The following is a 14,147-nucleotide window of genomic DNA, read 5'->3' as shown; positions in this document are numbered from 1 at the left end:
GCACCACTGCACTCCAGTCCGGGCGACAGAGTGAGATTCTGTCTCAAAAACAAACAAACAAAAAACTCTACAGAATAAAAGCCTCCTGGCTGAACAAAAGCAAGTCCTGACTCTGGAGTACCAGAGGGTTGGGGATACATGATCAGAGTTGAAACCACTTTGCCCTTAGCCCAGGATTTGTAATTTTTTTCCGTATTTTTTTTAATCGGCTCATCCTTTCAGAACCCAGCTCAGAAAATCTGGGAAAGAAAGAAAAGTTTTAAACCCACCCATCTCTCCCTCTTAAAATAACTAAGGGCAAATTTTCTTACCTCCAAATTTTTAAAATATAATTTTTCCTAATATACTTGTAAACTCAGTAAAAACAAAAACAAACAAAATTTTTAAAATCCCACAATTTTGCTTTCTGCTTTTACCACTTGAAATTATTTAGTGCTCACTTTCTCCATAATATCAGTTACCACCATTTTCAACAGCAGAAAAATAGTCCATTAAACTGATATACTACATAATTAGCCATTAAGGTAGACATTTAAATTATTTCCAATCTTTTGCTTCTCTAAATGAAAATGTCCACTGAACATTATGAATATAGCTTTTCCTCTATTTTGGATTATTTCCTTAGAATCCAGTCCTGATTATGTAACTTTTAAAGAACATGAATCTAGAAGTAACCCAACAAAGACAATTCATCAGAGATTACTATGTATTGACCAAAACATGTCAACTGAGAGGCAGAATAGTATGTATAAGCTTTGGAGTTACAAATTTGAACTCATCTCATTAGCCACTGGTCTCATCTCAAACAAGCAACTCTAGGATCCTTCAGTTCCACCGTCCTTTTATGGACCAGTGATACAGAACTAATTAAATGCTTTTAGGAATTAGAATGACTCTCTTAACTGTGGGTTCTCCTAATTTTAACTTTTAAAGTCTGGGATTCAGCAAAATCCAAGAAACTTTTTTTGAGCCCTACTATAAGCCCTGGTTCTATGTGAGGGACAGGTAAAACACAGAGAAGACTTAGACCCTGCCTTCAAGTGTTAGCAGCCCTGGATGTGAAAAATACTACAAGAGAAGTAGATACAGGCATAGAAGGGGTGACTTTCAGGAAAAACTTTAAAATGATGGAGTGATTTCCTATGGATAAAAAGTTCATTAAAGAGAGAACAGGGGAGGGGGGCCTGCTCCAAGCAAAGGCATAGGAGAGTGAAATAACCATATCACACTGGGGAACTGCTAGGATTTCAGCCTTCATACATTTAAGGTGGAAAGAGAGAGAGCAGCAAGATGTGAAGAACAAGAGGGATCACGTTACAGGGCTTAGATTTCATCTTCTAGGTCAGTATTTCCAAAGACCAGCATGAAAAATGATTTTAGGTGGCACAAGGACAAAAATACATGTATTTTAAAATATAACAAAATTATTCATATATTATAAAAGGATATAAGTAGAAAACCCACATGTGATTTCACCAATGTTATTACATAGGATTAAGTTAACTAAAGAAGTCTTTAAAGAATCATGAAAGTACTTGAATGATACAGCACCTTTTTCCTTTATGAGGAGACTTAAGGAGTTTTAAGCAAGGGAGTAATATGAACATAGGTTTTAGAAAGCTCCATCTGGTGTAATGAATGAATTAAAATGGTGAAATGCAATGGTAGGGAAACCAGTTAAAAGACTGTTGCAAAGGCCCAGGTCAGATATGGTCAGAATCTGAACTAGGTACTGAGTAATGAGAAGTAAAGTTTTAAGATACTTAGGACATTGGGACTGAGGGATGTGGGGAGTTACTGACTGGGAAACAGAAAGCAGAAGAGTCTTGAATGATTATCTAGAGCTGTAGCTTTGAAAACTAGGGTGAATAGAATGAAAAGAAAGATTTTTCTTAGTGTGCACATGTGGATCAGTAGAGAGAAAACAGGAATGGAACTATTTTAGTTTGGCACGGGTTGAGTTTGTTACTCCAGATGGACACTATGATAATGTAGAAATAGAAATGATAAAGCAAGGAGGTGAAAACTAAGAGATACCTGAAGTAAAGACAAAGCACAGATTATATATGAAGTAGAAATGTTTGGGACAACGATTATATTTTCTTGTCCTGAACACAGGAAAGGTGTTGCTTGACCTTTGGTTATACATTTATAAAGCAGTAAGACAGTGAAGTAAAAAGAGCTCCCCAGAGAACCTCCCACTGGCCCTTGACTGGGAGAATGGGGTGGAGCCATAGAAGTTCATGCCATTGGCAGAGGTGAGGAGCCCAGGCTCTTGAGTTCCTGTGTGACAAAGTAGGCCAACAGGTCCCTCTTCCACTTCTGAGGTTTTTATGTTTTTCCTTTTTCGCCCAATAAATTCCATTATTCTCACCCTTCTATGTGTCCATGAGTCTGATCTTTCCTGGTTGTGTGACAAGAACCCAATTTTTAGATGAACTGAGAAGAAAGTCCTACACCATCTTTGGCACTCAAATGTGGGGCCTGAGGAAGTGAGGCAGGAAATTAAAGAAAGAAAAATAAAATTAAAAAAGAGAAAAACAAGCTTTCTATATGAGGCTGACTCATCCCAAAGGCAGTAACAGGCAAAGCCCGGACCTAGGTGAAGTCTCGATACCACTCTCAAAGAAGCCAGGGCTCAAAGGATGTGCTCTGGAGACTCTCCCAGCACTCCCTCAACAAAAGGATAAGAAAAAGTAAAGTCCCCCCTTGAATCCCATCCTCCTTCTGTATGATTGTACCTTGCTCCACAAGTTTTATCAGTTTATAGATACTTGTTTTTTGTAACTAGTAACTTCCAGTATTCTGTTTTATCTAGACAGCACAGAGAAGGTTTTAAGACATGCCTGAGTAGGCCTAGGCTGCGGCCATCTGGGCACCATAGCGAAGGTTATGAGATAAGCACTTGCAAGGCTCTTTTGAGCAAGCCTAGAAAACAGCCACCTGGGCTGCATAAGCAAGGGTCATATGTAATCCTGAATAATGCACCTGTCACAATGTGATTAACTGCCTTTGTTCTGCTTCTGTATCCTTGCTTTCACGCCACTATGCTTTGTGCCACTGTAAGCTTGTTTCAAGCTAGCCCACCCCCTTTTAGAAGTGTGTATAAAAGTCAAGTGCTGTCTTTGTTCTGGGCCTAGTTTTTGGATGTTAATGTGCTGGGTCTGAGTGCACTCAATAAAGTTCTCCTGTTTCACCCCGTGGCCTCTCCAGTCCTCCTTCATTCCCGCAACAGAAGGGTGAGTCAAATGGGGACTCAAAACCTCTCACTTTCGTTTCTGAGCCTTTTGGTCTATGGCATTCCTCTTCTTTTTGGGGGGACAGCAACGGCACCTATTTTTCCTTTTACAATACTGGAGGTATTTTAAAATACCACACCCACCCCAGTGGTCACGGGTGCACTCACAAGACAGCTGGGTGGGGTAGCTCCCTGTCCCCACTTCTTTACTGGCTGGGGTACATGGCAGTGTCTGCAGCATGTGTGTGTGGTGTCCAATGGTCACACAGGGCAGGAATGAGCCATAGCCACTGACCAGGCCCCAAGGCGCCAGCAAGGCTGGTTGGTGTTCCTCACCAGGTGCCTACAGAGTCTCCCCCTCCCCCGTCCAGGGAGTCTAGCTCTGTCCCACAGCAATTAAGCTCCTCTCTCTGGTGGAGGAACCATTTGCATAAGAATAAGAGGTTCTTCCCCCAGGCATCCTTATCTCCTCTCCACTTCATCAGCAGTATACTTTTAAAGGAGGTTTTCCTTTTCCTTTTCCTTTTGCTCTGTTGAGAATGATGAGGATTACTGTTTATATTTTCTGTAGAGTTTTGTGAGAAAGGATTTGTGAGGTTAGTCTTAAGCTGTAACCAATCTGTGTGTTTTGCATGTCTTTCTGTATGGTCCATAGCAAACTTTGCTGGAGGCCTCCATCTTGTTTTACGTCCTTGGGGGCGTGGCCTGTAACCCCGTGGCATGGCTTTGTTTAGCCTGGTGAGGCCCAGATTCATCCTGGCTTAGGAAATGAGTCCTTTCTGGTTTGGTATCTGTAGGCCCTTTTGCTACTTGTCAGTTCCCCTGCCCTCTACCAACCACCTTGGATTTTCCTTTCTCTGAGCCTTTAAGTAAAGTTTGAAAGCCTACTGGCCGCTTGGTGGAGCTAAAGTTAGATAATAAGGGAGTTAAAATAATTTTCTTAAGGAGTGCTCAGCTTAATTAAAAGTGGATATCTAAGTTGTAATTATCTTTATAAGGCCTTTATGTTTTCCTTTTCTTGGACCTTGTTTTGCTGGAAAAAGTGTTTGTTTTCGGTCAACTGAGTTATTTTTCTCCATTTTGCCTTGCCACTTTTAATGCCCGCATGAGAGGGGGGACCTCTGTTTTCCTCATGGAACCCCAGGAATTAAAAGCAGATAGATCCCTCTCCCTGTGATGAAAGATCTTATGGCAACTGGGTTTTCTTCTGCCTATGTGTAGTTATATATGTGTTGTGTGTGATGTCTACAAAAAGTGCTCTAATTAATTGACCTAAAGGAAGATAAGTGCTTGGATCAACTATTTTTTTAAAGGGAAGATAAAAGCTGTGGTACCTTTTAGTTTATGTGACTTTAATCTTTGAAAAATAAAAACAGCCTCACAGATTATTGGTAAAATGTAGCTGTTGTCGAAATATAAATAGATGGACTAAATTATGCAGTTCAGTTACTAAGTTTGCTTAAAAAAGCAGTTACAAACTGCTTTTTGGTTTTTAAGAACTGTACAACTTTGAAAGGCCTGGGGACATATAAAACTAACCACACCCTTAATTATACTGGAAGGAGTCAAACCTTAGCTGTACCTAGCACATAATTAAAACAACTTACCAGGTTTTACATTAAAGTTAAAAATTGCTAGGAGTTACTCGCATGACATGTAATTCAGACTACTTGAATTGTTTTAGGTAAGATAAAGCTGGCCAGGAGCAGTGACTCACGCCTGTAATCCTAGCACTTAGGTCAGGAATTCAAGATCAGCCTGGACAACATGGTGAAAACCTGTCTCTACTAAAAATACAAAAATTAGCCAGGCGTGGTGGCATGCACCTGTAATCCCAGCTACTTGGAGGCTGAGGCAGGAGAATCACTTGAACACAGGAGGTGGAGGCTGCAGTGAGCTGAGATTGCACTACTGCAGATAAGGTTAAAAGTTCAAACAAGTGGTAAAAAGATTGTAAGAATCTTGCAAAATTAATCTTATATTCAGTATGAAAATACTGACTAAATTCAAAAAGGTATTATATGGTTTTTCTGTAAATTGAGCATTGAAATAAAAGCACAACAAGGTACTCTTTTTTTTTTTTTTTTTGAGACAGAGTCTCACTCTGTCACCCAGGCTGGAGGGCAGTGGTGCAATCTTGGCTCACTGCAACCTCCGCCTCCTGGGTTCAAGAGATTTTTTGTGCCTCAGCCTCCTGAGTAGTTGGGACTACAGGCATGCGCCATCACGCCTGGCTAGTTTTTGAATTTTAGTAAAGATGGGGTTTTATCATGTTGACCAGGCTGGTCTTAAACTCCTGACCTCAGGTGATTCACCTGCCTCAGCCTCCCAAAGTGCTGGGATTATAGGCGTGAGCCACTGTCCTAAACTCAATTCCAAGCTTCAGGTCAAAGCCCTAGGAAAGAAAACTGCATCTAAGGGATCCAGAAGCAGATGATAACAGAAGTTAAATTGCACAGTGCAGGTGAGCGTGGCTAATTCCTGCTGATTAAGCCAAGCCTCCCGTTTTATGGATAAAGGTTGTGCTAATATCCATGGCATAAATGAGGTTTAGAGAACTCCCAGGTTACTGACAGTAGTAGGGATAGAGGCATAGATGAGAGCGGATAATTCCTATTCTCCAGCACCTCCCTGCTTCATGGGTGCAAGCTGCTTTGGCACCCATGGGTGTCACCCTGTCATGGTTGCCTGGACTTGGGGATAGAAGGACGGAGGAAAGAAAGAGGAACACCTCACTTTACCTCCCTCACATACCTCAGATATTTGCTAGGAAGAGACACTTGCTCCCCTCTTTCTAGATGAGCAGCCATCCATCTTCAGTTTGTACCCCTTTCGAATGCATCCTGAACCCCTGGGATTCCTTTGAAAAAAGAGAACCTTCTTTTTCCTTTCTCCTCCTCTGTCCTCTCTTCACTGATACGTAACTGTACCTCTGTACTTACTACAGGACACTCCCCTCAGATGCATCCTCCAAACCGGGAAGAGTTAATTTCCCAAACCTTAAACTGGTTGGCATAGGATTCGGCTCAGGGAAAGAGAACCCAGAAGCCTGACATGCTGGCAAAAGGGCTTTTTTTTTGTTGTTTTTTTTTGTACTAGTGGGGCTTTTGGCCTCCCTCTCCCTGTACAATCTGGTAAAAGGCCTTGGGATTTCTGAGCTGTCCTTACCTCAGCCCTGTTTCGTTTTGATACACGTCTTCTAATAACCCAGTTTGTCTCTTGCCTTCAGGTCATCAAACTCCAAACAGTCATGCAACCAGAGCCTTGGACAAGGGGCCCCTTTGCCAAGGACCCTCAGATAGGCCTCTGAGGGAGCTCGGACTGCCTTTTCTCCAAAACAGCACCCCCTGTCAGCAGGAAGCAGTTAAGATAAGCCCTCATCCTTATCCTTATCCTAATGGCAGTTAAATGTATTTCTTTAGAGGGGGAATGAGACAACCAAGTATAAAGGTGTCCCCGGAGAATCTCTAACCGGCCTGCACACCAGGAGAACAGGGTGGAGCCATGGAAGTTCGTGCTGTTTACAGAAGGAAGGCGCCTCACCTCGTGAGTTCCGGTGGTGGGGCAGGAGCCAGGTAACAGGCTTCTCTCTCACTCTGCTGAAAGTTTTTCTCTTTTTCCTTTTTCACCCAGTAAATTCTGGTTTTCTCACCTTACTATGTGTCCATGAGCCTAATCTTTCCTAGTCATGTGACAAGAACTCGGTTTTTAGTTGAACTGAGAAGAAAGTCCTACAATAGTAGGGCTTGTTAAGAAAAGTTATGACTCTTTAAATGTGTCTTCTTTTTGAGAGTAAGTTACTGAACCGAAAGAAGCATGATTTATAAAGCCTGTAAATGCTAATGCTTATTCTCAGCACAGATTACAAGGTACCAACATATAATTAAATAAATGAATTCATCTTTGTAAGATTAGCACATTTTTTCCCCAATGTGCAAGATGGTACAGGATTAGTGACTAATCTGTTATTCATTATTCTTTAAAAGAAAGCTACAGTAGCTTAATAGAAACACTATACTCATCTAAATTACTATTTGGTCTTTCAGTTCTTGTCAATACAGAGCTGTTCCCTCCTCTCTGTTCCCTTAGTACTTCATTATAGCACATAGTACATACTTATATATTTTAATTTTGCAATTTCATTCCTGCTAAATAAAATTTACAGGAGGCCATTGGTTTCATCTGAGCTTCTACACCAGGCCCAACAGACCAAACCAAATGGAGTTACTCATGCTGAAGTTCCACACCTTTAAGTGGAAATTAAGTTGCTTATCTGATCTTTTAAGAAGGAGAATGAGAGAGACAATAGCCAAATACCCAAACAAGCTAGTTTTAGCTGGCATGATAAGGGTGTCTCCTCTGCTTTAATCTTTACAAGGAAATTAACTTTGAAACCACCAATCTGCTTTTTTGTTTCTGCTTTCTTTAGCCCCTTTGTGTCTCTAAAGCCAACCTTCTCTGCTCAGCGCATCAGAACGGTCATTCTATTTTATAGGAGAAGTGTTGTTTGATTCTAGAGTTGCAAATAAAAGCCATGTAAGATCTTTAAACTAAATTTGTCATCTTATTTTTTGACAGTTCTGGCCAACATGGACAAAGGGACTAGAGGGACTTTGCTGACAACTCCTGAAATCCCTTGAGGCGTGCAACAGAGACAATGCCCATGTCTTTTGAGGCTCCCCTGTCTTCTTCAGAGTCTGAGGCTTGTACATCCAAGGTCAGACTTTGCTTTTTTTTTTTTTTTTTTTTTTGAGATGGAGTCTCACCCTGTCGCCCAGGCTGGAGTGCAATGGTGCAATCTTGGCTCACTGCAACCTCAACCTCCCGGGTTCAAGAGATTCTCCTGCCTCAGCCTCCCGAGTAGCTGGGATTACAGGCGCACACCACCATGCCGGCTAATTTTTTGTATCTTCAGTAAAAACAGGGTTTCACCCTGTTGGCCAGGCTGGTCTTGAACTCCTGAGCTTGTGATCCGCCTGCCTCGGCCTCCCCAAGTGCTGGGAATACAGGTGTGAGCCACTGTGCCTGGCCTAGACTTTGCTCTTTTTGCATAGATCCCCTTGATCATTTTGGTTTCCAATTCCAGGATTAGTTTGTGCTATGAGAGGACACATGAACTTGGGGTGGGTACCAAGGGTTAGTTTGTGCTGTGTGACAGCATATGACCTTTTGGGGTTTGCAGTGGCTTGACAAGTCAGTGGCAAGAGTGGAAGTCATGACAGAAACATAACTTGATCCCGTAGGGAAGTCTCAGGTGTCTGACTGGGTCAGACAGAAATGGGCAATAAATGGCAATTACTGCAGGGGGTGTGAACTCTGGCTTTCAGAAATTCACAGGGATTTTATGTTCTATTATCTTAATTTCTTTTTCTTGTGTGCTTAGGTAGGGAAAAATCATTGGCTGACTTGGTTAAGGGGATCTCAATGCCAAAGCCAGAATGTGATTGGTGAGCATGAGTCAGGCACTTGAGAGCATCAGAATGCTTGCCATCAAAAAACAGACTCTTGGGTTAGGATAAGCTGGTCATGGAAATGGTTCAGCTTCAAGAAAACTTCTGTGCAAGGAGGGAACATGTGAAAGCATTACATGACCCAATCCTGTGGCATTCCCCCTTTTTTTTTGAGATAAATCTCAACTCTGTTGCCCAGGCTGGAGTGCAGTGGTGTAATCACAGCTCACTGCAGCCTCAACCTCCTAGGCTCAAGAGATCCTCCTACCTCAGCCTCCCAAGTAGCTGGGACCACAGACATGTGCCACCATGTCCAGCTAATTTTTTGTAGAGACAGAATCTCCCCTTCTGTCTATAAAGCCAACCTTCTCTGCTCAGCTTATCAGAACGTTCTATTTTATAGAATGAGGAGTTGCTTGATTCTACAATTGCAAATAAAAGCCAATTAAGATCTTCAAAGTAAATGTGTTATAATTTTGTCTTTTGACACCCTATTCTCCTACACTAGATTGTGAGCTTCTTAAGAGAAAGGATTGTTTCTTACCTGTACATCATCAGTGGCCAATAATGCCTGGCACAGTGTTGGGGCTTAATCAGTATTAATTGAATATATCAATAAAGCACAAAATAGGGATATTTAAACAAGTAACATTTAACACTATTTTAGGCACTGCGTTAAAGTTTGCTTGCATTATGTCATTTAATCTTATAACAACCTTTAAAGGTGAGGAAACTGGCTTAGGAGAGGGTATTAATGATTATCTGACATCCAGAAGCCTCCTACTCACTCCAGTGTTGGCTGCTTTGCTTCTCAGAAATAAGACAAGTCAGAGACAATCAGGATTAAACCACTGGAAGAGATGGTGCTCTTCTTCTGAGGTCTGTAATGGTTATAAGCCAGACTGCCTAGGTTCAGAGGCCAGCTCTGTCGCGTATTTTGTGTGTGCCCCTGCTGAACCTTTATTAATATCAGTCATAGCAGTAGTGGTCCTTTCCCTGCTGAATTGAACAGATTCCAGCATGCTGCACTCTGCTTCAAAACTGAGTCGAGTATATAGATTTCAAAACATCATATTGTACATGTTAAACATACAATTTTATCTGTCAATTAAAAACAAATTAGGAAAAAAAAAAAAAAAAAAAAACGGGCAGAGAGCAGTGACTCGCCTGTAATCCCAGTGCTTTGTGGGGTTCAGGTGGGAGGACCGCTTGAGCCCAGGAGTTCAAGGTTACAGTAATCGCCACTGCACTGTAGCCTGGGCGACAGAGCTAGATAGACCCTCTTTTTTATTGAGACGGAGTCTCTCTAATGGCGCGATCTCGGCTCGCCACAACCTCTGCCTCCCGGGTTCAAGGGATTCTCCTGCCTCAGCCTCCCAAGTAGCTGGGACTACAGGCATGCGCCACCACGCCCAGCTAATTCTGTAATTTTAGTAGAGAGAGGGGATTTCGCCATGTTGGGCAAGCTGCTCTCGAACTTCCGACCTCAAGTGATCCGCCCGCCTCGGCCTCCCAAAGTGTTGGGATTACAGGCGTGAGTCACTGCGCCCTGCCGACCCTGTCTCTTAAAAAAAAAAAACAAACGGGGTCATCTTTCCATCCGTTTTCTAACGGTTTGAATCTCAGGACTAAGTATTCCTAGGCCCCTGTTGCTTACGCTGCCGTGTGGTGCCCAAGTGAGCTTTTATTCTGAGATTGGCTGGTTGGGGTATGGAGAAACAATCAAAGGCTCTGTTGCCGCAGGCGTGTTTCTGACTGTGAGTCCTGCTCCCGCCCCATGCCCGAGGGTGCCCAGACTCACCAGCGCGGGTCGCGGCTCCCTACCGGGCAGGCGCCTGCCTCCCGGCGGCCAGCGCAGGGCCCCCAGCGTGCGGAGGCGCGCGGCGAAGCTCCTCAGCATGGCTCCCGGCCGCGCGGGCGCGCTTGCTCTAACCCCGGACGGCGCACACTGCCTCTGCCACACGACCGCTCGTCCGAGTTAATCCCTGGGGTGGACGCAGGGCGGAGCTTGGCGAGGAGGCGGTGCGCACTACAGGCGGCGGGCTGGCAGGGGTGTGAGGCTGGCGGGGTCCGGGGAGGGCATCGCTGCGTCTATCTTTTAGTTCCGGTCTTTTCTTTCCCAAGACTTCCCGCTGCGGCCAAGCGCCGGACCACTTCTGGGGCTTGTTAAAGGCAAGGGAAGCGCGGCCGGAGCGGAGCCCGATTACCTCCTTGGGCCCCTCAGCCCCGGAACCCGCGCGCCAACTGGAGGCTTTGCGGTCATCCTTCCCGCGTGACCCAGGGCGAACGCAGTGCTCCGTGTCCCCAAGTAGTTATCCCTCCCGCGGGACTTAAGTCCCTGGGGCGGGTAGGAGCGCACGCTAAAAGTGGTATGAATAAAGTGTTTTATTGAAGGTCGTGGACAAGTCTCTGGGACAGGGTGGATAGTGCTGGTTTATAGAAGGCAGTCTGGGCACAAAGAGCATTTATACGATTGAAAAGCTGCTTTCCCTGCCAATAGCCCCATACCCTCCCCAGGAGCTTGCGCCTTAGAAGACTCTTGTTATGTAAACTGACAGTTAAATTATATTACAAACGAAGGTAATGGATACTAAAAAGGTAATAGGTATTGTAACTATTTTACTGTTATCAATGCTTTTGAGGTTATTTATCTCTCTTGTATTCGTATGGTGGGAATACTAGGCGCATACCTTCGGAACTTCGAATTCAGTAACCTCACTGGGACCTTGAAATCGGACTGGGTTGGAGTATTCCCATTACTCAGATACTGCAAATCCGGGCCATCCTACCCCTTTAAGTGCTTACCAGTATGCTATAGCCCTAGTACATCCTAAGGTGAAGCCTCTAATGGTTTTTTTTGTGTTTTTTTTGTTTGTTTTTTTTTGTTTTTTTGAGACAGTCTCGCAGAGATATCGCTATTGCCCTTCAGCCTGGGCAACATACGGATGCCCCATCTCAAAAAAGCAATAAATTAAAAAGAAAACTCCAATGACCTGAATGCATTAGATATTTTGCGTTGATTCCTTTTCCATGAACAATTCCAGCAGTTTGTCAGTAGGTAAGAACACCTAGATATATTTTAAGCCTACACTATTAACTGGGGCAAAGTGTAACATTCTGAGACAAAGGGAATTGGAGAGAGAAGGCAATGCAGTTAGGAGGGGCCCTTGGAATCCCAGAGCTACTGAACCGAAGACCAGACATAAATGATGGATGTTGAGATTCTGTATTTCTAAGAGGTTGTATTCTGATATCTCCTAAACCCCCCCCCCCCATCACATTCCCTTTATCCCTTTATCTCAGTTGTCTTCCTTTTGAATATATTAATAGTATTGCAGTTTCCTGGTGGCAGGGATGGGATCAGATTGCCTTATTAATTGTAACAATGTGCACATAGTGCTTGAATACTTATTTAGCAGCAAGAATCCAAAGTATCTTTGGTGTCTGTTGTCTTCCCATGTTGTGCATGCAGATGGAGGCACGAGTATAACATAAACTTCTAAAATTGAGATGACTACTGTTAATTAATAGAAAAGTTTATTCAAGTAACTTAAAATTGCATCTATTTACAACTTACAGTGTAGTCAAGTCAATCAAAACCTATAGACTTCAACCCTACTAAGATTGTCTATATGATTAATGTACCAATAGCTCACCTAACAGCTTCCTTTTGTTTTCTTTGAGACGGAGTCTCGCTCTGTTGCCCAGGCTGGAAGTGCAGTGGCACGATCTTGGCTTACTGCAACCTCTGTCTCCAGGGTTCAAGCGATTCTCCCTGCCTCAACCTCCTGAGTAGGTGGGATTACAGGTGCGTGCCACCACATCTGGCTAATTTTTATATTTGCGGTAGAGATGGGTTTTCACCATGTTGGCCAGGCTGGTCTCGAACTCCTGACCTCAAGTAATCCACCCACCTCCCAAAGTACTGGGGTTACCAACATGAGCCACTGCACTTGGCACCCATCAGTTTCTTAAAAGACCTTAGACTTAGGGCAATTATAGGTCAGTTACACTGAGTTTAAACTTCGTTAAATTTTAACTCTAAATTTTTCAAGTAGAGGCAGTGCATTTAGCTAAGTCATCCACACTCTTGCAAGGCTTACTCTGGGATATTCGTGTTGACAGCACATATAAAATGTCTGGTCAGATTTGGAAGAGGAAGGGCAGGTTACAGTCTAGAAATAGGATTGATAAGCTATGGAAGTGGAGAAATTTGAAGCTTGTATGGTTTAGACGAACAAATGTTCAATCTTGATAGAACTATGCTTTGAATAAGCCAATGATACGAAACTTAATAGTCTTCTCACCATTCTTTAATTTTGTAGACAGCTTTATTGAGGTATAGTTAACATGGGATGGGCACAGTGACTCATACCTATAATCCCAGCACTTTGGGAGGCTGAGGTGGGTGGATCACCTGAAGTCAGGAGTTTGAGACTAGCCGGGCCAACATGGTGAAACCCCGTCTCTACTAAAAATACAAAAATTAAGGCCGGGTGCAGTGGCTCACTCCTGTAATCCCAGCACTTTGGGAGGCCGAGGCGGGCAGATCACGAGGCCAGAAGATCGAGACCATCCTGGCTAACATGGTGAAACCCTGTCTCTACTAAAAATACAAAAAATTAGCCAGGCGTGGTGGTGGGTACCTGTAATCCCAGCTACTTGGGAGGCTGAGGCAGGAGAATGGCGTGAACCTGGGAGGTGGAGCTTGCAGTGAGCCGAGATCGCGCCACTGCACTCCAGTCTGGGTGACAGATCGAGACTCTGTCTCAAAAAAAAAAAAAAAAATTAGGCTTGGTGGCACATGCCTGTAATCCCAGCTACTTGGGAGGCTGAGGCAGGAGAATCACTTGAATCTGTCAGGTGAAGGTTGCAGCAAGCCGAGACTGCGCCGTTGTACTCCAGCCTGGGCAACAAGAGCGAAACTACATCTCAAAAAAAAAAAAAAAAAGTCCAGGGGCAGTGGCTCATGCCTGTAATCCCAACACTTTAGGAGGCTGAGGCAGGCAGATCACAAGGTCAGGAGTTCGAGACCAGCCTGACAAACATAGTGAAACCCCATCTTTACTAAAAATACAAAAATTAGCTGGACATGGTGGCATGAACCTGTAATCCCAGCTACTCAGGAGGCTGAGGCAGGAGAATTGCTTGAACCTGGGAGGCAGAGGTTGCAGTGAGCCAGGATTGCACCACTGCGCTCCAGCCTGGGTGACAGAATGAGACTCCGTCTCAAAAAAAACAAAAAACATAAAAAAGAGGTAGTTGACATAAACTGAACATATTTAAAGAATACAATTGGATGTTTTGATACAAGTTTACACTCATGCAAACATCACCATAATTAAGAAATGAGCGTATCTATTACCCACAAATTTGCTCATGCCTTTTTGTAAACCCTCCCTTCTATCCTGTAGTACTTTCTGTCACCGTAGATTAATTTGCATTTTCTAGAGTTTTGT

At 43.5% G+C, this 14,147-nt stretch overlaps 1 protein-coding gene across 5 annotated transcripts in view; it reads right to left on the bottom strand.

Moving 5' to 3' along the window:
- The window catches only part of LOC103224017 (acyl-coenzyme A thioesterase THEM4), a 69,090-nt gene extending 58,300 nt beyond the window's left edge, over positions 1-10,790 (bottom strand). The window contains exon 1 of one of the 5 annotated variants that reach the window (XM_007977153.3): positions 10,490-10,790. In XM_007977153.3, the coding sequence (XP_007975344.2) occupies positions 10,490-10,588 (99 nt within the window). In that variant the 5' untranslated portion in view covers positions 10,589-10,790. The remainder of the gene's footprint in view (positions 1-10,489) is intronic. The other 4 variants (XM_073008375.1, XM_007977151.3, XM_073008374.1 and 1 more) reach the window with 4 other exon arrangements.
- Positions 10,791-14,147: the final 3,357 nt, after the last annotated feature.

The sequence above is a fragment of the Chlorocebus sabaeus genome, chromosome 20 (genome assembly GCF_047675955.1).
Source record: "Chlorocebus sabaeus isolate Y175 chromosome 20, mChlSab1.0.hap1, whole genome shotgun sequence".
Taxonomy (NCBI): domain Eukaryota; kingdom Metazoa; phylum Chordata; class Mammalia; order Primates; family Cercopithecidae; genus Chlorocebus; species Chlorocebus sabaeus.
The sequence above is the reverse complement of the archived record's forward strand: the minus strand, read 5'-3'. Positions and strand labels throughout refer to the sequence as shown.